At 41.1% G+C, this 23,036-nt stretch overlaps 1 protein-coding gene across 1 annotated transcript; it reads right to left on the bottom strand.

Moving 5' to 3' along the window:
* Nucleotides 1-1,776: 1,776 nt before the first annotated feature.
* Nucleotides 1,777-12,087, bottom strand: LOC146323090 (indian hedgehog B protein-like). The gene is made up of 4 exons (XM_084725312.1): nt 11,220-12,087; nt 8,316-8,473; nt 7,341-7,444; nt 1,777-3,257 (listed from the first exon to the last, which is right to left on the bottom strand). Exons 1-4 carry the CDS (start codon nt 11,523-11,525, stop codon nt 2,530-2,532), a joined length of 1,296 nt encoding a protein of 431 aa, XP_084581438.1. The 5' UTR covers nt 11,526-12,087; the 3' UTR covers nt 1,777-2,529.
* Nucleotides 12,088-23,036: the final 10,949 nt, after the last annotated feature.

Below are 23,036 nucleotides of genomic sequence, written 5' to 3'. Positions count from 1 at the left end.
GCCGAAAATAATAATAGTTTACATTATTTTCTAAAAATAGATCTTTAAATAGTCTCTCCAACAATAGCTTAATATACATATGTGACAAATCTTTTAGCAGGCATGTAGAATAACGCTTTTGATTGCAATGTTTGAGTCTTCACAAAGCATACTGAGTGTCAACTGGAAGGACGCTATGAACTACAATATGAACGACGTGTTTATCCATATTCATTCAGCCAACTATCACATCTGCTTCCCTTTGTGTTGAAAACAAAATTTCTGTACCTCTGCCAAGCTAGGTGTTAGGTCTTGGGTGATAGATGGAATATGAAAAAGACCATGCGAAGGAGAGCTATCGCTATTCGAGATTAAAGAGATTTACTATCTGTTATTTATGCATAGCTTTTGCTTAATACAGTAGTTGAATACAGCCTGAGTGTTGTGTATGCCTTAACTAGATACAACTGACCTGAAGATTGGAAAACAATTAAAAAAAACGTCACAAATTAAAACCTTTCAAATAAAATAACTAATAAAAACATGAAGATGTATAAATGAACCATATGAATCAGTTTGAGACAATCAAGTTGACTGAAAGCAGATGACTCGGAAGGACAGACTGACATTTATATCCCCACGCACCTATCCTGCATCAGAACTTCACACATGTTGTAAAATTGAAGTATACACGCAATTACAGTGTCCATTGTCGTTCCCTGCCAATAGTTTTACAACAAAGCCCTTTTCAGATGTGAAGCTGTAATGCAACACTAGCAAACTGCTGCAATGCATTCAGTGAGTACACAGAACTTCATCCCCCATTGTCCAGTTAAATATTATTTTGCAAATTAATTCAAATATACAATATAGGCTCTATGAAGAAGGCTGAAGAATCAGTGGATTTACTGCAGTGATGATTGTGATGGTAAAACGCTTAAAGTCTTTCTTCCCTTCTTAATGTTATTCAACTGTATAAATACCAAATGTATGTACAGAGCTTCAAATCACACCTTTCTTTAGTCCTCCTCCCTTTCTTTCCTGTTCCCTTCTTTCACCAAAGGCCTCACAAAAGTAGTCCTTGCATGTTTAAATTTGTGAGCACCAGGGTGATCTCAAGATGCAGAAATGTTGACAGATTACAGTAAATACAGTACAAAGGAATGAACCTGATTGTCTTCTTACTTCACTACCTACTTTTTTGTTTTAATTAAAGTTATAAATTTGAATCACAGTCCCTGATTTTGATCTTAAAAACACTGACATACATGTTCAACTCTTAATTTGAATAGGGAAGATGTCAGTATTTCTGTTGGTGTTTGAGTTTAAAATTTGATTTTCTGCCATAACTCAGTCTTTGCAGTTTACTTCTTCTCCAGGGATGGGTCGCACCAACTGGTCCTTAATGCTAAGCTTGTCTTTGTTAAGTTGTCTTGGACTTTACATCGGTTGCACCGACCAAACTTAAGCCTAGTCTTAACTACGTCCAGTCTTAGTGATGTGCATTTATGTGAATGTCCACAAGACTGTGGCTATTGCCTAGCACCTAGCTAATCATTTCTAATTTCAAAGAAAAAGAATAGGCAGTTTGATGAACGCAGGAAGGATCAGAAGAAGCTGACTGCCAACCAATCCAACGTTAAGACAAATAAGAAGAAGCCATCGACTTGGAGAGAAATAACAGAGGCCATAAATGATTGTTCAGTTCTGGACAGGATATATGGAAAAAGGAGGAAGACCTCCTGAGGAAGGCAAATATATCTCCTACATTTTGACCTACAATTTCTGCTGACAGGTAATGAGACGCTGGCTTAAGTCTAGATGGTGCAACCAGTGTAAATGACATGTAGATAAATGGACGGCATGACAGCTTCCCAAAAACAAAGCCAAAACATCTCAATCGCCCCCTGGTGGCTGGTTGCATCATAGGTCATAAATCTCGCCTCCTCTATGTTAACAGTTAGGACCTTGGTTAAACGAAAACACGTCAAATAAATGTTTCCCAAAGTTAGTTTCTGTCATTTTTGGTAGTTGTCATCACACTGATGTTATTTAATGCTATAAAAAGGGGGTTTCATGCCATGATTGACAGCTGAGCTCCAACACTGGTCACTACTGTGCAGACTCTGGCTCCAAAGGATGTCACCAGAGCTCGTATCTGTGATATTTTGGCCAGAATTTTGTACAGAAGGACGACGTGGAGCAGCAGAGTCCATCTTTATTTATGTAAATAGGTCGGACTTCGAATGCCATGTTATGATCTACTTAGTTTAAGACCAGGCTTAAGCCCTGTTGGTGTAATAATTACTGAAACTGAAAATTACCTGTATTAAATGACAAGTATAAAATGAATCTTCTCAGTCTCCTCTTTTTGTCTTTCTCATAATTGTACATGTGCTTGAAAAAGAAGTTTGTTGACATACAACAAATACAGGCAACATTTCCACTATAAAATTAATTGTCTTTGGTGGTCCCTCAGTCTGTGCTTTGGTGCTCCTGAATACAGGTAAGTGAATGAAGTCATCAGTGTGAAACATGTCTCTGTGGCTCCTATCTGTGTCCCTGCTCCATCCCCCAGGGGTGGAAGTGTCCAGAGTCCAGCAGCATTTGCCCCAGCCTCTGTAAAAGCCCAGGGTACCAGTGCAGGCCGTCAGTCTGCGGTTCTGAAGGTCCCATCAGGCTGTAGAAGAACCTCAGCGGGGCCAGGACCCAGTGGGCCAAATGGTGACTGTCCACAGCCGCATAGCAGGATGCCAGCACGCCGTTCACCACCACGGACCCATGCTGGGTTAGTGGAGCGAACAACCCGGTGCTCCTCTGCTCTTCCACAAAGGTCACGACTGAAAGCGTCGCCTGTGAGCCCACTTTCCCTTGTGACGAAAGTACGCACTGTCCTGGTTGGACCTCACTGGCAAAAACTGTCCTCAGACCTGCTCTCCGGCTCGGCCCAAAGCCCAAAAGTGTCTCTTCAGCTGTCTCTCCCCACTCACTCGGTCCCCCTGTGCAGTCTGTGACGAAGATCAGGTGAGCAGCTGTCAGGGTAATATTTAGTCCTGTGTTGGTGCCAATGACGTAGAAGACCTTGGTGACGTTGGGCTGGCGGTCCAGAAAGGATAAGACCGGGCTGTAGAGGAGGGGGCCGCGACCGTCTGTTGTTGAAGAAGCCAGGATGCGGTCGCCAGGGTGGAGGTCACGCATCTGTTTAGTAGCCCCGCCCTCGAGGATGACCTGAGCATCGCCAGGGAAACAACCACCGGTTTTGGCTGCCACTGAATGTTCTGAAGAGATGAAAGGAAGACAAACAAGATTATTTGATTTCATTTAATGTAGTCAGTTTGTGCATTACTTTTTCGTGATGATGCAAGGATGAAGAGTCAAAACACAAAGAGGGAGTAATAATTTGAATTCCTCTCAGGAGTGGAGCAACAGCGCAGCAGAACTTCGGCATCTACAATGGCTGCATGATCACCGAGTGATCTATAAAACAAGTGAGACTTTGACACCGACTCAAGGACAAGTGTATCTCAGTGGACCAGCGGTGGATTGTACATGTATATAATTTGACTCTGGCTCTTATCCTAATTCTTAATCCTCATTCCCACATACAGAAACACACTCAGCGATTTCTGACTGCTTTCACCATCACCTTTCTTGTATGAAAAAAAGTAAGTGTTGGAAAAACTCTTTCAACAGGTTTCTGTGGCCCTGGTCTTCAATACTCAACACTTCAATACTAAGGCAGATTAATCTGACTTGAAGGACTAGTGTGTAGGATTTATGGACATCCAGCCATGAGCTTGCAAATTGCAAAAACCTACGCTGACCCACCTACAATGACTCTCCAAGCATGTGGCTGCAACCTTTACTATCAAAAGAGCCTTTTCAGCCAAAAAAAATACAGTCTGTCTGGAGCCACAAATATTAAATTCGACATTTTCCTCTAACGTTTTTCCTTTTGTGGATTTGACAGTTAGCCAAGGGAGTGCTCCGCAGATGCAGGCGATGATTCACAATTAGTTGGCAAAATATAAAAACCATTTTATTTATTTTAAAATATCTTAAAATATTATTATTAATTTCCACTGTTTCAATGCCCCGATGTCATTTTGGAAAGTACAGATTGTTGTTAAACTGTAAAACATCCTGCCTCCGCTACTGATCTTTGTCACAAGTGTTTGATAAGCACATTCATTTGAGGACTCACTGAAATATTGGCCAATAATTTTCTCTGCCTGATGTTGTTACAGGCATCAGCCCCGGAAATTAAGGTCCCAGTAGAAACTTGACATGGCAATTTCCGATGAAGAGGACTACTGCCTTCTGTAGATAAAAGCGACTCATTCTTAACAAAAACACAATAATTCTTATTTTTTATGTGATTTCACACTGATGAAAACATACCCAATCCCTCTGAATCTTACACACTGGACCTTTACATCCATTATACTGTTTCCAGGAGGAGCAGTGTTTTTTCTGAGGCTCATCAAATACTTGGTGGGGTCACAGGAATGAGGAGCGATTGGAAATTGACACAAGAGCTATTTTTTATTATTATAATGTTGTTTAAGGAGACAGTTCCCTTCACTTTGCTGTGGCATGGTGACATCAGTAAGAAGCAAGTAGTACAACATTATTATAAAAACCTGCTACTGTCATTCATTTAGGCTGCTCACAATGCCACATGTACACTTGATCTCGTTGGTATTTGTGTGAAAAGTGTCCCTTTAAGACGCAGCGAGACGAGGTGGCAAGAAGAGGTAGTCAGCAGGAGCTAATGGATAACCAGCTGATTGTATCACTGCAGTCAGAGCACGGCCCGGGGTCAGAGAGACAGGAAAGCACACAGACTCAGACTTGGGTCTAGATACTGTTTGGATTACAGCAGAGTTTGTGTTTTAAACTGAGTCACATGGTTCCTCACAAGGAGAGAGCGCTGGCACATTGTAACAAGCTTGATTCCTAACAATGAATCCTTCTATTTTGTAAAAAAGCTAGTGGAGTGACCTTCAAGAAACTGGAAAGGCAATTACAAGAATGAAAGGAACTGAATATTTACTAGAACTGCTGAAGGAAAAATCAGTGTGAAATAACAAATTCATCAGCATAAATGTGTGTGTGTGTGTGTGTGTGAGTGCAGGAGGCTTGTCTTAAAGCAGTCTTAAGGCAGCCAAATATTTGTCCAAGGTGTGTGTGTCTGTATGCCTGAGGGCTGCAGAAAAGGAGGGCTGTGACCGGGAGGTGATAAGACTTAGATAAGAGATCTGAGAGAAACCTACTGAAGGAAAAGCAACAGCAAAACAAAGAGAGAGTTAATCATCTCACAGCCTACTAACCTCGACAGGCCGCTGCTAGAGTGTAGTTTGGCATCGAATAACTGGTGGTACCAGACGTGGGTAAATGGATTTCTAAAACGTATCAAAAGTCAGAATAGCTGGAGGTGGAATGCGGCGGTAGAAGTTATTGTTTGCGTAAGGACTGTATCTGATTTGAGTTTCATACAGAGTGTGTTTGAGTAATGTAACTTAATATTAACAATGAAACTCAACTGGAAAAAATGAAACAGGCAGCGTGATTTCTTGGCATACGCTGCTTGCTTGTCGTCTAATTCTACTAAAATGGGGAAGATGCAATTCCTCCATCTCATGCGCAGTGGATCAGGAATATTTTTGATTTTATGAGGCTAGAAAATATTAAGCACACAGTGCAAGGCTCTGGCAACCTTTCTGAGATAGGTAGAAGAGAAATTAAATGAGAACCCCTTGTGAAAATGTGATTACTGGATGACACTGGATAAATACCCTGTTCTATATAGGACTCCTCAATTTAAGCTTCTGTTTTTGTTTTGTTTCTGTTTTTTTTCCCTCTTTTTATACTGTGAGCTCCACTGATCTTTGATGCATTTGGTCCAGTCTTGTTGTATTTCATTTAATTATCTTTTTCATTTTATTAGTTACTTGTTTTGCGGTGAAGGCACATGTTTCTGTGTGTTTTTGTACATTTATTACACAAAACAGCAACAAACAAAGTTTCAAAAAAAGAAACATACACTACTTTTGTTAACTGATCAGTGAGGTATTGAGATCTTTTATTTAAGTAAAAGTAAAAGATCTTTCATTTAAGTAAAATACTGCACTACAAGTAAAAGCCCTGCACACATATACACTCAGGCAGAGCAGACTGAGGATCGCTTTTTGATTGTCAATACAGATTGCAGGTTTTGTGATTGGAACTTTAAAAAAACTCAGTGACCAGTGGTTATATTGCATTCTCCATCTATTTTCTCTGCTCTGTCAGTGTGAGAGCTGCAGAAAGAGATAAATACACACAGACACATGCACAGGCAGAGCAGACTGAGGATCATTTTACACACATGGACACACACAGGCAGAGCAGACTGAGGGTCGCTTGGGCTGTATTAACACAAAAATCCGGCACTGTGCAGAGATGTGGGTGTGTTTATTTGTGCTTCAGATCATAACCACTGTGAAACAATCATAAAGTTTTATTTCTCAGTGCTCACTCTCCTTTGGACTAATATTACTGTTGCATCAATGTGTATGTTGCTACTGATGTACATGTTTAAGGTCGATCCTATTTTAATGACTTCAGCGAAACTATCCAATGAGAACTATGTATCTCTGTAAAGTTTTCAAGCTAATCCAAGAGGGTTTTTAAGATTTTATTCAACTTAAGAAGTAGGAGAATTTGCTGAACCCATAAAGGAACACTTCATCCTTCAGTTTATCACAGACATATCTGGACATACATGAACGGTTTGGAAAACTGTAATGGTTAAAGTAACTGGGGTAAAAAGTACATCATTTACCTCTAAGATGTAGCGGAGAAGAAGTATCAAGATGCATAAAATGGAAATAAGTAAATAATAGTAAAGTACAAGTATATTAAATTTGTATTAAAGGACATGAGTAAATGTACTTGACTACTTTCCACCTTGGCTGATTATTAAATTATCTTTATTTTATCCAGTGGATATCACACAATTAGTTTTTGAGCAGTACATCAAGGTCAAAAATTATATTTGAAACTCTAAACATTGTACAGTAACAAAGAGAGATCACTTCATGATGAGATCGGACCACGACTGAATCAGCAAAGAGCACAGGTGCACACCCTGCTTTGATTGGCTCCCAATAGGCTATACACACAAACACACACGCAAACACACACACAGACTGATGACAGTGGCTCTGAAAGGGAAGGTAAACCATTAGTGAAACACCAACAAAGGGTCTGCATGGCATCAGCCTCATTAGTGTTACCGACAGCTGGCCACAAACACACAAAAAAAACAAAACACACAAACACACTGACACACTCTGTCGCTCCCAGCCGTCTCTTACCTGACTTGACGCTACAGTGGATGTGGGCTTTGGACTCATAGTAGACCCAGTCAAATCCAGCCTCTACGGCCAGCCGCGCCAACATGGCATACTTATTCCTGTCCCTGTGAGAAAGAATAAAAAGATATAAATAACTCAGAAGAAAACATTTATCTTTTCTGCTGACATTCATTAATTTGGCCACATACTCAAACTTGAATTTGATCATTTTAAATCCAATTTTGAGTCAGCAAAAACAAACAGCCAGTTCACTGATTAATCACTGGACTCGTCATATTGTTGATAAGTTACTTACTGGCTGGCTGGCTGACTGTTGTAACTGACAGACTGTGAGCAGTTTAAATTTTGTCTGGCCTATCTATAGTACACCACGTAATGCACTCGAGTCAGTCCCCCAAGGATTTCCTGGGCTTTTTTGGGGGAATTATTGCAGCCTAAAATGCCTGATTTCATGACAGCTTTTCTTTAAAAAAATGATGCATGTTGCAGTGTTTTTAGGCATAATTTTTTTTACAATGAAATTGATAATTGGATAATAATTAATTAAAAATTTAAGCCAATTTGTTCCTCAGAGAAAAAAAACACGCCAATACGGCTCAGAGTTACAAAAATTCTAATAAAATACACTTTATTTGTAAATGAAGATGTGCTCCTGGTAGGGTATTCAACCAGGAAGCAAAATCTGTTAAGAGCTCAAACTCAGTCAAAACACAAAATTATAAAATATAAAAGTGCAGAGAGCATTGATAAATGTTGATAACAATGACAAACATTGTGTTCTTTACAGTGCCTGTGACAAAATAAAAAAAAAAATATATATATATAATAATATACGATAATTGGTCAAATTTTCAGAAAAGTTGCAGTGATTGGACAAAATTGCAAAGGTCATACAGAATTCACAGGGACTGGTTGAATTTGCATTGATTGCTGTGACAGCAACATCACATCCTCCTGGACTGCACGCCTACATACCTGTCCGAGGTTGTGATGTCGACAGCCCGTCCCTCATAGTGCAGCGAGTCCTCTGAATGATGACCGTCCTCGTCCCAGCCCTCCGTCACTCTCAGCTTAACACCGGGCCACATATTCATCACAGAGATGGCCAGAGAGTTCAACTTGTCTTTACAACGCTAAAGAGAGAGAAAAGGAGGACAGGCTGTTAGAAACAAACAGTACAAAGACAAAATTAAGTTGTTCTTGTAACGCTGAGAGAGGAGCTGGAGATAAAAACAGATCAGCTGAGGGAGAAGAGGGAGAAGAGTCGGGTGTGATGAGACTGAGCAATGGTTGAAGCCATGTGATCACCAAAGAGATACGCAAGCACAGAGAAAAAACACACATATGTGCACTGTGTGTGTGTGTGTGTGTGTGGTGGGACAGACAGTCAGAGACATCAGTGTCATCACGTTAAGGCGGAGACAGGGAAGGTGGGAAAAAAGCAGGGTGACAAAAAGTTAAACTGCGTAGTATCCCAGACTGATGAAGTGAAGAAGAGAGTAACTAAAAACAGAGCTACAAATTTGATTAATTGATTAATTGTGTCGTCTATAAAATGTCAGAAGATGTTAAAAGTGTTTCCCAAAGCCTAAGATGACATCTTCAAATGTCTCATTATGTCCACAACCCAAAGATATTCAGATTACTGTCACAGAGTACTAAAGAAACCAGAAACTATTCACATTTCAGAGGGGAGAAACTGTGAATGTGGACTTTCTTTCACCGTAAGAAAATGAATGAGAAATTGTTGCAGCTTTACTAAAAAGTAAACAACATGCTCATAAGATACGAAGACAAAAGTGTTGAGGGCACCTCTCAGCTAACACAGACTCAAAAACACACAAAGGAATGTGGATTATAACTCTATTAAAATTGTGTCATGTGAATTGTGTCAGGTGAACGGTCAAAGTACGCACACACAACCATGTGCGCCTGCTTGGGATGATTTAGCAGTTTTCCACAGACTTACATAAGGCTTGAGGTCAAGACGCCTGATCTGTCTGCTCAGATTTATTGAATCTGATTAGAAACAATGCATTTTTAATGTCACTGAATGAACTGGAGGATTAATAAATGAATTATAGCACAATAAGGCTTGAATATCCATTTATAAACAGGGCTGGGCAGAGATTTGGCTCACAGGAGCCACTGCTCTAGTTGCTACAGTGACATGTGGGTGAGAGGTGCCTTCTTGTTGGTCAAATAAACATGAAAACTGTGATATGAAACTAAGATGAAGATTACTTTATTGGTTGGTTAAAATGTATCCTGCATAGTCTTTGGTTTAACCCTACAATGAGCAGTTTTTACACACTTCCATGTGTCTAGACTGGTGGTGTTCAACAGGGGTCCTTGAGTGGGTTTTAGATTCCTCGCAAAAGGAGGAATTTAATATTTTATCACATTATTTGGAAATTGGAACAACAAGGGAAGAAATAGTATTTGATGTTTTGATTGATTTACAGTCAGATCATTTATTTACTATGAAGACTTTACATAAAAGTAAAACAAAAATACTCAGAGGAGATTCCTTAAGACTCTCACATTGGGCTTCTGAGATCTGTTGTGCATCTACTGTGGGGGTCCTTAATGTGAAAAGGTTTGGGAATCGCTGAACTGGCTTGAAAACTGTACAGACTGTCTGTACAGACTGACTGTACAGACAGATTTAGCAAAATTAGGTTTGGTTTGTGGGACTGAAAATTATATCACAACATTACGATACAATGACTAACTTTAGATAAAAGTATTATCTTAATTACTAAAAAAAAACCAATGTGTGTAAAATGCAATCCCTTCCAATCATCACTTATGACCCACTAGAAGTGTGTGGTGGTGGTTGTATCTGCGAGGACCCGGCCCTCTGACTGTATTTCCTGATGTTTCACCAACCCAAAACGTTGGTATTTGACGTCCTGATGCGTTTAAGAACAGCTTGAACAAATCCCACTGACTCTAACTTTAAAGGAGGAAGCTGTTCAAAGACCTGGAAGTATCTAAAGAAACTGTTTTACTTAACCTGGATAACCGGACTAAAATAAAGAAACTGACCGAATATCTGTACAGGATTGGACTATATCATATAAAAATAAAACAGAAATATAAAGAACTGTCCTTAGGTTTTGAAATTTGGTATTGAATGACAAGGCATTGTACTGAAGCAATTCAAATGACACCATAAAAGAAGTTTAAAGACACACAGCTCCATTGGTTTCAGAGTACAAGCAATACTTGACGGCAGATCATAAGTATGTCAGGTATCAAAATCCAGAGGTGAAACGAAGGGCCAAGAGTCAATGAAATCAATCATTTTGGTTTAAACATTTAACAGACAGCAAACATTCAGCTGTCAATATTGGATGCAACAGTGAAGTCTGAAGTAATTCATTCAACTGCATGGAATAGGTTTTAAAACCAAATAAGACATTTTAAATTCAGTTTTTATCACTATCAAGATCAAATGTCATGATATTTTTGACAAAATATCTTGATATTCATTGATAATAGGAGGGGTGAGTACTGGTGCTTTCACAAGATATTAGAACGATGAGATTTCTGATCAATATTCATCAGTAATGTGGATAAAATGACAAAGTGGGTGAAGGCAGATAGCAGAAGAGCTGGGACAGTCTTGTTCAGAAAAGGTGAAAAGTTCAGAAAACTGCATAATTTTACTGTAATGCAGCCTTTAAACCCAGGAAAAGATGACACTTATATCATGATACAATGATGTCCAAAATACAACAGCATGTGTAGTATTATATCAGGAAATATCGATAAATTGCCAAGCCCAAGGCCAGGTGTCAAGCAGCAGCACTCAGGCACAATCATCCGTCTTTGCGCATCTGTGCCAGATGTTTCCTTGCACTCCTTCCTTACCTGGGTCATGAGCCTGTCTGCTCCCGTGTCCTCCTCATCCTTGAAGATAATATCTGTGTTGTAATTGGGCGTCAGTTCTTTAAAGCGCTCGGAGTTGCGCGTTATTTTGCCCTCGGGTCTCCCGCTGGCTCCCAGGGTCTTCTCGGCCACGTTGGGGCTGAACTGCTTGTAGGCGAGCGGGATGAGCTTCTTCGGGAGCCGCCTCTTGCCGTACCCCCTCCCCGGCCCGCAGCCCTCCGAGGCAGGTGCGAGGAGGAGGACCAAGGCACACAGAGAGGCGGTGAGGAGGAGGAAGGAGATCCGCATCGCCCCGGGGGGAGGGAGGACTCTCCCGGGGGAGAGAGATGTCTTCAGTACCTCCCCGGTTCAGTTCCACACTCCATCGTCCGTAACTGTCGCAACATCACGTCCGAAAAAGTCGGAGAAAAGACGCTCAGCAGCACCCCGGCTGCACCGGGCACCATGAGGACGCCACAAAGTTTTGAGCTGCGCCAAAAGAAATAGAGCCAAATAGAGAAAGTTCGCTCCCGCCGCCGCACAGAATCAACAGTCAGTGTGCTGCAGGCTGTAAAGTCCGTGAATTTAAACAAACAGGTTCAAAGTCGACAGAGTAAAAGAGAGAGAGTGGTTACTGATATCCAAGTTGCAGTGTTGTGGTTTCTCTCCCTCTCTGTCTTTTGCTCTGTATGGGAAACTGTCACAACATCAGCCACTGTCGCCTGCTGCCTCTCTGGATTCAAAGCTTCTCCTCTCCCCATATGCGGCCGGCGTGCAACAAGCTGCAGCTTTCCAGTTGAATTGAAGGGATTTTGAGTGATCCAAAACGATCTGTTGCCACTTCAGACCGCACCCTGCCAGTCCTGCCCTCCTCTCCCTGCTCTCTCCCTCTGTCCCTACTCTGCCACCCACCCCGCCCCTCCTGGGGACATGCAGGGCGCACTGGAGAGTCCTGTCCACACTCTGCTGGCAGGCAGCAAACACAAGCTTTGCCCTTTATTGCCGCTGCTGCCACTTCACATTTCCAGTTGTTGTCTTTGTCTGTCTGTGCCCTTGACAGCTCTGTGAGCTGACAGCCCTGTGTGTTTTTTCTTTTAGACTGTAAACAACAGCCAATCACAATCAATTAAACCAATCAATTTCCTGGTGTTTGCAGCCACTGGTGGGTTTTTTTTTGCTGGCTGCATTCCAGTAATAAGATCAAGGGTCATTGGGTGACTGGCTGGACAGTGTTTGGTTTACTGACTGGGTAATGGGGTAATTTACTAGCTGTGAGACGGACTGACTCCCTGATGTTTGGCAGGTGGAGTGACTGACTGACAAAATCTTTGACTGGCCTGAATGACTGCTTACAAAAGTGCCAATGAGTCTAGACAATTGTCCTAATTAATCTACAGGATTAAAGGGATAGTTCAGATTTTTTGAAGTGGGGTTGTATTACACACTGCACACTGAAGCGCTGTCCACTTCTATAATCAATTGGGCTTAATGCAAAGAGTGCACACCGCTGTGGCCAGTTCGCAATCTGCAGTGATAGTTTTGGCGTCCATCCTATTTTTTCTGCATTCCACAAGCAAATCTGGCATGACAACACACAGATAATCTCCTAGAAATGATAAAATCATATATATGAAATCAATGATCTGATTCTGATAAATGATGAAATATGCATCCCACGATTTCCAACTCTTCTCATTTCTCGCCTCTCTCCCTGCTGTTCCTGATTTTTTCCTCCACACGATGAAATATAACGATCTCCCCACCCACTACATTTATTAGAAATAGTATAAGTGCTCTGTGGTTTTATTTTTTTTAAAACATTTGTCATTTGTATCTACACAGATGCAGAGAGGTGAGAAGAGCAAACAGGCAGGAGTGAAGGAAAGAGGAAGGGTCTGCTTTTTATTCAGGAACACATAAAAAAAGCTTTAAATTGATGAGCTCAATGTTTGATTGGACAGCAGGGGAGCTGAAGAAACATTCCCTTGGTGTGTTCAGCAAGGCTGCTGCTCGCTCCAGAACTGACATATTGCAGCACGTCGCGGCGCCTCAGCGTGTTTCTGCCGCGGTCTTTGGATGCCTCGATCGGTTAGTTTGTTTGTGTTATTGTGTGACTTCTGTGAATCCAAACTAACTCCACCAAAGTCACACAATAACACAAACAACTAACAGATCAAGGCAGCGGTTGACCAGCAATTCCTGTGTTTTGCAAGATAAAATTACTGTTTTTGTCAAAGGAGTTTGGCTGGTTTAGAGAGAGCAATATTTGGCTCATATAATGACAGTTTCCCGTCAAGGAAAGCTGTATTTTTTAATACTTTAAAATAACAGCATTCTTAAAGTATTTATATATTTTATGGTGAGAAAGAATAGATGGTCTAGTGATAGTGATCATAATAATACATTTCAGGACATCATATGTCATAGGTATAATGCATAACACATGACGTACACATATATATATACATACACATACAGACAAAACAAAACAAACAAGAAAAACCTTAACTCTTGGAGGCTGCACCCTTTCAAATATCCAACTTACTGTTTTCTGATTCTATAAATTATTCTTTCCATTTCTAAGATGTCATCTACATTTGACTCCTAGCTGTTAAATGAAAGTGGAGTGGGTTTTAACCGGTTTCTCGTTATCTGTATCCCTAGAAGACATACAATACATTTTGGCCCAAGTGTCTTTTTAACTGGGAAAGTTTTAATGATACAAGTTATAATTGGTTGCCAAAATGTTTATAGTTGTAGGCAGAAAAATAAAAATGTGCAAATGATTTGCATTCTTTGCACCGCATCTTCTCCAGGAGTCTGTTTTGTTGGATGCTGTAAACTGACTGTATTTTTTGAATCTTCTTGCCGTCAGACAGAAAAGGCTTGTCTGGCAGCAAAGTAAAGCAGTGAAATTACTCTAAATATAGCATACTCTTAAACTGATACTGAATTTTTAAGTGGCTAAAACATGTTTTGCTGTTGACCCTGTCCACAGCAGTACATTTTTTAGCTTCTTCCGCCAGTGCTCCTGCTGCTTCTCCGGGGTGCGTGTCGACCGACATGTACTGCAGGTAAAACACTGACTATAGATAAGTACCTCATACAACCTCACTTTAAAAAATCTGAACTATCCCTTTAATAACTTTATGCCAGTTTCCTTAAATGGACAGATTACATCTTTAATTTAATAACTTTTGGCTGTCTAGATCCTTGGCTGCTGGCTGCATGGCTGACACACACATACACACATCTACATGCACACACACTCACACTGTTTAACACCAGCAAACCAAACCCCTCCAAATTAGCTCCTCAAATATTTGCCAGCAGAAAATCAGTGGTCTCACCCCTGTTTCTCGGGGCAGGCTCCTTTGAATGAACTGAACTGTACAAGGCTGAGGGTTTCCACAATTTATGTTTTATTATTTGTGAGTGTAAACACCATAAAGTATTTTTGCTGCTCCGCCGCTTTTCATGTCTCTTGATGGAACAGAGAAAAGCAAAGAGAGAGATTCACACACAGTAAACAGCCATCTATAGCTGTGTTTACCTGTCAGCCAAAATAGAACATCAAGTGACACTTGTGTAAATTCATTAGTCCTTTCCTAGTATGGAACATACAAGCCTGTTAAAAGAAATCTGAATCTGTCATATAGAGGTGTCAGTGTTTTACTAAAGTAAAAGTAAAGTGGAAATGCTCTGATAATGAAGTATTACCTCATTATATTAAGTGACAAGGGACTCAGGGGATGCTTGATGTTTTGTAGAGAAGTTTCACAGAAACCAACATCTAGCTTTCATCCATCATCATTATTATTATTATTATTATGAAAAGTGTGGAGGGCATATTCATCGACCAGCTAAAAAGCTGCCTTGGAGAGCTGTCAGCTACATCAATCAGTGCTGCAGTTGGTAGAAACTGTCGATCATCACAGCAATAATTTGACTTCTGGGGAAATATGCTTCACCTGGAGAGTTAGATGACAAGATTGATCTTTCCGACAAGTATAAAGGGCCGATAACACTAAGTATATTATTTTGAAAATCTTTCTAAATCAAATGGATTGCAGAACATTTGTTGAGTCATTACTGTTGGGACCTCTTTCATGTTTCATTTTACCTGAAACCGACTGCCAAACAGCTTCTGGCGCTGATGGGGCCGCTGAAGTTCATCCGATCCTGCAGATACAGCCGTTCAGACATGAGAGTGACGTTGATCTTCTGATCTGAGTCCGCAAGAAAGAGATGAATATTTCCCAAAATATCAAACTATTTCTTTAATGGTTAGTGGTTCGACCTCTGGCTCCTCCTGCTCGTTCACAATGTGAGCCAGACACTGAACCCCAAACTGCTACCAATGAACAGGCCAGCGCTTTGCACGGCAGCTCCACCGCAGTCGGCATGTGGACATCAGAACACGTAAGGTATTGTGAGGTCTTAGTTTTTATCTGCACAACTTTATATTAAGCAAAACCTCCTGGATCGTGCTGTCTTTTTGTACTTTCACCTGCCTCGCTAAAGAGCACCAGCCATCTGAACCATGCAGCTCTTTCTTCTTCTTCTTCTTCTTCTTCTTCTGATGACCTATTGAAAGGTTCTCTGCACCAGTCTCAGGTTAAAGTGTGGCATTTCAATTTAGAGACAAGTATGCCTCATAATGCCTCATTTAGTGTTGCAGTTTCTACATGTGCACAGTCAGGTTGTGCGCATGTATGAGCAGAAATCTATATGCAAATTTGTGTGTACCCACGTTTGCACAGGCATATGTTTTCCTGTAACTATCAACATTTTGTGGCTGTGCGTGAGTGTGTGTGTGTCATCCTTCCTTTGAAGATCATAAATACGGGCGTGGCTCCAGGCAGGCCGGCTGCCTATTCAGCGTGGCTGTCGACAATGCTTCAGAAGTGGTCACATTCTCCCATCCATCCATCCATTCCTCCCTTCATCCATCCGTCTTTTAGTTCCTCTTTGCCTCAAGAAAGGACACCATGGCCTTTCAAGCAGACAACAATCTGATCAGATCAAACACCCACCCACACACACAAAAATCATCTCTCTCTGTTTTCATCAACCTGTCAGTTTCTCTGTCTTACACTCCTCTCTGCACTGGATCACTGTAAGGTACGAGCTTGAGTACACATGTGCAGGCCCACAGACACACATGCAAAATACACATATCCAGCCATGTGTGTGCAGTACACACTCACATGCTAACACACACACACACACACACACACACACACACATAGACCAGGCCAGCCGACAAGCCAACCAAGCATCAGGCCCCGGCTCATTGATGTTTGTTAAAGTTATTAATTTTCTCTGTGAAATAAGAGGCCACGGTGGCAGGACAGAGGGAGATGGGTGCCAGCCCCAGAATCTCTCTCTGCTTTCATCTCCTGGCACTGGGGCTCGATGAGTCCACAGCACAGGGCCTTTACATGGGCACCGGGGTTACCCACGCATACCCGGCGCCTTAACCAACAAAGGGCTCTGAGTGGGGCAAAAGGAAGAAGACACAGATGAAAGGAAACGCTTAGAAGGAGATGAAGAGAAAGAGATGTGAGAAAGTATGATACAGAAAGATAATGAGAGAGGGTGAGAAAGTTGTACACGCTTAGAAATAAGGGTACCAAACAGGTTCTTCCTGAAGTGATGAGGTTCTCCCCAGAACCAGTAGCTTCTAAAGGACCTTTTTTTGAAGAAACATTTCTCTTCTTGGTATGACTAAGGGTTCCACTAAAAATCTTTTCACCCAAAGAATCCTTTTTGGAAGAAAGAGTTCAGCTCCTTTATGAAGTATTTCATCAAGGGTTCTTGGTACCGTAATATAAAAGGGTTCTCAGTAGAACTCCGTAGACATGTTCTAAATAAAACCTGTGGGATATAAAAGGTTCTTGGCAGAACTCCCTATGAGGGTGCCAGATAAAAACCCTTAGAATGTAAAAAGGTTTTCGGAAGAACCTAGCTCTAAATCAAACCCTTGGAATATAGAAAGGTCCTCTGCGGAACCCCCCAGGTGAGTTGTTGATAAAGCCATTGGACTATAAAAGGGTTCTTGGTAGAACCCCCTAGGTGGGTTGTAGATAGAACTCTAAGAATAAAAAAAGGGTTTGCGGTAGAATGCCCTGGGTGGATTCTAAATAAAACACTGGAAATATAAAAGGATTCTCAATAGAAGCCCTTGGTTGGGTTCTAAATAAAACCCTGGGAATATAAAAGGTTCTTAGTTGAAGTGTCTAGTTGCATGGGTACCAGTTAAAACCCTTTGAATATAAACAGGTTTTTGGAAGAACCCCCTGGCTCTAAATAAAACCCTTGGAATGTAGAAAGGCCTGCTGCGGAACGCCCTGGGTGAGTTCTCGATAAAACCATTGGAATATAAAAGGGTTCTTGGTAGAACCCCCTGGATGGGTTGTAGATAGGACTCTTGGAATATAAAAGGGTTTGCAGTAGAACCCCCTGGGTGAGTTCTTAATAAATCCATTCGAATATAAAATCATTCTTGTTAGAGACCCCTAGGTGGGTTCTAGTTAAATTTAATTTAATTTAGTTAAAACCTAATTTGATTTCATCTAGATAAACTGGAATGTAAAAAGGTTTTCTGCAGAACCTCCTGGGTGGATTCTTGTTAACACCCTTAAAAGGTGGAAAAAATTCTGGATAGAACCGCCCAGAGAGGGTTCTGGGTGGAACAATTGTACCACAGACGGGTTTTCAGTAAAACTTCTTATAGGGGGTTCTGTGTGGACCCTTTCACAGATGGTTTTAGGTATAATCCTTTATGTTGGATTCCAGGTTGAATTCTCTGAAAAGGTTCCAAGTAAAACCTTTATAAAAGATTCTACTAGGAACCAAAAGGGTTCTCCTATGGGGACAAGCCAATGAACCCTTTAAGGTTCTAGTCAGCACCTTTATCTCTAAGAGTGTACACAGAGATTGAGGAGTTGGGAAATGAGGGAGCAAGATGTGAATAAGACAGAGAAAGACGGGAGAGGGGTTGAATGAGTAACAGAGAGTGAATACATGGCACATTAGCTGGTAAACAAGTGAGTTTTGGTTGTTTTGCACTCAGTGGAAGCTAGCGTGTTTGTGGCTTGTGGTGATTCGCTGTAATGGGGGTTAAAGGACGTTATGCTCAAGGTAACAACAGCTGGTGGCTAAAACCGCCATCCCTCTTCCTCCCTCTCCTCCTCCCTCTGTCCCTCCACACACTCGAGCGTCCAACCCCAGACCACAATAAACACCTAACACTGGGTCTTTATATACTAGGTTTCTAAGTATCAGAGTGGTTCTGTCTGAAGCCCTGTAAGCCTCAATCTTCCAAGACAAGTAGATAAAACTTCCTGGACGTGCTGGACTTAACTGTAGCCTTCACACATTTCGACATACATTTTTGGTGCTACTTGGCCAGAGTGAGCAGTTTAGGAGTTAAGCCGGCGCTAACATGGCAGCCAGTGAAAACCACAATGACCAAATCTGTCTATCAATGGTTGAGAGAGGCACCAATAGGCTACAAGTCTTGCTAAAGGCCAGTTGAGTGCAGCGTGTTTGGTCAGAGAGCAGACAGAAGGAAAATAAAAGCAGGATGATATAAAAGTGGAGCACAGGCTAAATGTGTCTTGGAGTTAGCGGGCTAGGCTAGCCACCGCATGGCTAAAGCAAACAAAGAGCTGCCCAGGGGACTGAAGTACTGCTGTGCTCTGACACTAAACACATATGCTTGGTGGTACACAAGCACGCAGGTAGCCGCAGCCATAGGTCATCAAACATACACACACTCACACAAATGGAGTATACAGTAATATATGCAGCATTTAGTTAAGCATTAATGTATGAGTACAAAATATTTCAAGCTAATGGTCTTATGCAATCACACACACTTGTATGTGCACAGACACGCTTCCTCTCAGAATATTTCAATGAATACAATCAGTCCTAGAAAAATGAATACAATAGAATCAAAAAAGTTTTCAATAGTGGTCTTTTTAGCATGGTTTATGGTTTATTGTTAAAGTACTTGGGACTGTTGTTTTGTTTGCTTTGAAAAGAAGATTAAGAGAAATTGATTTTGTGAACTATTACTGAGTACTGGCCCAGAGTAAGAGTCTGAACACAACTGGAATGGGGAAAATTAAACTTCTAACTCTTGTTAAAATTCCTCATAATTGACCTTAGCTAAGTCCCGCCCTTTTTAATCTGTGCTCTGTAACAGTTGAGCAAACTTGGAACCTCTGCCATTTTTTCTGTTTCCTGTTAAAGTGACATAAAGCTTTATATCTTAAGTTAGCTAATGTTTGCAAAGTACAAGTTAATTATCCAGCCAGTGTTAGCAAACACCAAATGCCAATCAACTAGCTAGTTAGCCAGCATTTTACTAACATGAGCTAAATTAAAGGGCAAGTGTATACAAATTGTGGGGATTTATTGGCAGAATATGGCAGAAGTGGAATATCACTTTCATCACTGTAGAATGAGTTCTTCATGTCTGTAGAGGGCGTGGGTCCACTTCCACGGAGTCTGCCATATTGAACCGCCATGTTTCTATAGTAGCCCAGAATGTACACACCAAACTCTAGATATGGTCTTTAGTGTTTTGTGGCCACAGTAGGCTCTTCTACATGCTTGGGAGGGGAGAGCGAGAAGAGGTCACCAGTAAATGCCATAAAATCCTGCACACTGGTCCTTAAAGTTGTAACGATGTGTGGCTTTTACAGTAGAGGCTGACATTTCTTTGGGAATCCCGTGGGATGGGAGTTAATTTCACTATTCATCATTTGACTGGGACAGAACAGGAGAAAAAGTCAATCATAGTAACAAAAGGTCTGTTTTTTATAAACATATGGACTGACAGGAATGGGGCTGGAATTATTCTTCATGACCATGTTATTTTTTTTTGCTGCCAGTCAGGGTGCTTAGGATTAGGAGTACTTAGGATGGATAAATAGAGATGCCCCTTTTCAGAAAAACTAACGGTAGCCTATGGCAAAAGATTAACAACTTTTTGTTTGTGTTTGAATTGTGTCACAAATTACACATATGATGTTTTTCAATTTGAAAGATAATTTTATATGTCAAGAAAGCTGCGATTTGTGATAGGTTTGTTGTAGTCAAGTCTAGTTTTGTGTGAAGCTGTTCAGTGAACTTCATCTCTCATCTTGCACAACATACACCACTCCTGGTCAATTTATCAGCCAGGAAACGAAAGAATGAGCAATAATTGTTGCTTGTGTGACGACATCCCAGTACGAAAACACACAGACATTGTAGCAGCTAATGTTTGCTTGGAGGGAAAAAGTCATGACGTCACGTGTGTAATCTTTCTGATTACGTATCTCCATGGTCTTATACTTAAGCAATTTTACAACAAACAGAGACTTTCTTGTCTTGTTAAATAATCTTTTAAATTGATAAACATCATATGTGTAATTCATGGTACAACTCAAGCGTGAACAAAAGATTATTTGTCCCTTGCCATTGACTTCTGTTCATATTTTTTCGAAGTAAGGTCCCACAGTGGTCCACCGGAAGGGGAGGGACTTCACCTCTCTTGAATGGTATATTATTAATTACATGTTGACAGTTCCTTATAAAGACTAGTCTTAAAATAAGACTTGAGGGCTGAGTGAGATTCAAAACACTGGAGACTTGCTTGAAGATTGTTGACGAAGACTTGAGTCAAATTTGTATGAAGTGTCCTAATAACAAGTCCAGTAGCTGGGTAATGCCAACAATAATGCAGCCAGTGCTCCTGCTGCACTCTCTCCATGTCAATTGAGGGATTTTTCCTCCTCCCTCTCTCCATCCTCCTCTCTCTCTCTCCTGAGTGTGTGCCACATCTGTGGGCTCTGTGGTGATGTTTCTCTGCTCAGAATGGATTCACCAGCTCAAAAACGTCCTTATTATATTTATATTTTACTACACCACTAGAAAACCATGCCAGCTGGGCTGCAGAACTTTGGGCAGAAAGAGGGAGAGAAAGCACAAGGGGAGGAGGGCAAGTGAGAAACGGAGAGAGAGAGGAAGGAAGGAAGGAATGAAAGATGGGAGAAAAACGAGAGAGGCAAACAACAAGAAAAACGGAGAAGAGGATAGAGAAAGACAGACAGGTGAATTATAAAAAAGGGGAGAACAAAGTTAAGTGAGGAAATGATGAAGAAAGAATGAGATGGGTGGAAGAGTGCGAGTGAGGCAGAGAAGTGGATAGAGGGAGGCTGAGTGGGCACCCTGAAATAGGCTGTGACAATATGATTACCCTGGGTGCTCAAAGGTAAACACAGAAATGGGCTAACGAAGAGATACTCTTACACACATACTGTACACGCTCCATGTGCGCACACATACACATGCATACGTGCAGACATGTTGACCGAAATCAGAGAAAAACAACAGTGACCTCTGATGAGTGGAGCCGGAGGAAGGACAGAGGAGGGACAGAGGAGGGACGTGGCTTTGAAAGAACACAGGGAGGGACGCAGAGGGGGGAGAGCTGATGAGGGAGATGAGGAAGGGAGAAAGTCCACAGATGAGGAGAGAGGAGGTCAGGGGAGGGTAAGCAGGATGAAAGTAAGATTTGGTTGAATGGAGGGAGAGGATGTAAACACAGTGGGAAGGTGTGAAGACAGTAAGAGAAAGTACAAAGTTAGGAGGGGAAGTGAGAGAGGATGTCACTATCTCTGTTGAAGTCTGAGCAAAATCTCTGATCTCCATTCATGTTGTCAGTAGGATTTGTCCAAGCTGGTTGTAAATGCGCCAGAAAGATCCCAGGATGTCAAACAGAGATGTTTTGGGTGTTTTGGGACTAGCAGCACATTTGCTACCTAAGTGCGGATAATGCTGGACTCACAACAAAGTTAGATTATCACCGGCTGTCTTACAAGATGTGCACCATTTGTGTTTTGCCATTATGAAAACAAATGCAGTCCAGTTGGAAAATTGAAACCATGCATCATCCTCGCATTGGTTCGACTCAGCACCCGGAAATTTAGGTGTGAGCCTCTCACAGCTCAGCCTACTGAATGAATAAAATCTGTGGGGATACCCATATCCTAAACCGACATTACTCTCTCTCAGAGGCTGTAGCAGGCTCAGTTTTAAAGCCAGAGAGTAGATAGTGGTATCACATGAAACTAAAAGACCTAATCCATTTGTGCTAACCATGTTATGCGAGCTTTTTGGGAATTAGCACTCCAAAGTTAAGCAAAATTTTGGCAAAGTAAGGGCATCCCTTGACCACTCACCTCAAGATATTTGAATAAAAATGGGTTCTCTGGGCATCCAAGAAAGTCTAGTCTAAAAATGGAACTTGAACAGTTCTGCATACCTAAACAGTATTGAAATTGCACAAATTATGTTTGACTGGAAAGCTGAGACTCTTGTGAATTCTTCTTGTGTAATTATGTTAGTCCCCACAGTAGCCATGTAATTGCGATAAGAACAGTTTATTGATTTATTTAACTTGACATCACTGTATAAAATGACCTATTGTGTCCTCTAGGATAATACAGCCGACAAGAAAAACAACTACAACCATAAACTAGAGACCTGGGGCTTCAGAGGATGGATGTCTTTCCCAGGTATACTGACAATAAGGGGGTTCCTGAACAATTCCCATAACAGAGCAGTCAAAAGTTTTTGATACCAAACCACAGCATGAATTTTTATATGGGGATGTAATTGAGTACATTGGTTAAATTTGACCATTTTTAAAGTTTATATTTTGCACCAAATTGGTGTAATAAATGTTATCAAACCAAAAAACTGCTACAACAACTCATAATCTTCTAATCCTTTAAACCCCACATGTCCCCTGAAAGG

The sequence above is a fragment of the Lutjanus erythropterus genome, chromosome 8, assembly GCF_056507025.1.
Source record: "Lutjanus erythropterus isolate fLutEry1 chromosome 8, fLutEry1.hap2, whole genome shotgun sequence".
Lineage (NCBI taxonomy): Eukaryota > Metazoa > Chordata > Actinopteri > Lutjaniformes > Lutjanidae > Lutjanus > Lutjanus erythropterus.
Note: the sequence above shows the minus strand (reverse complement) of the source record. Positions and strands in the feature narration are given on the sequence as shown.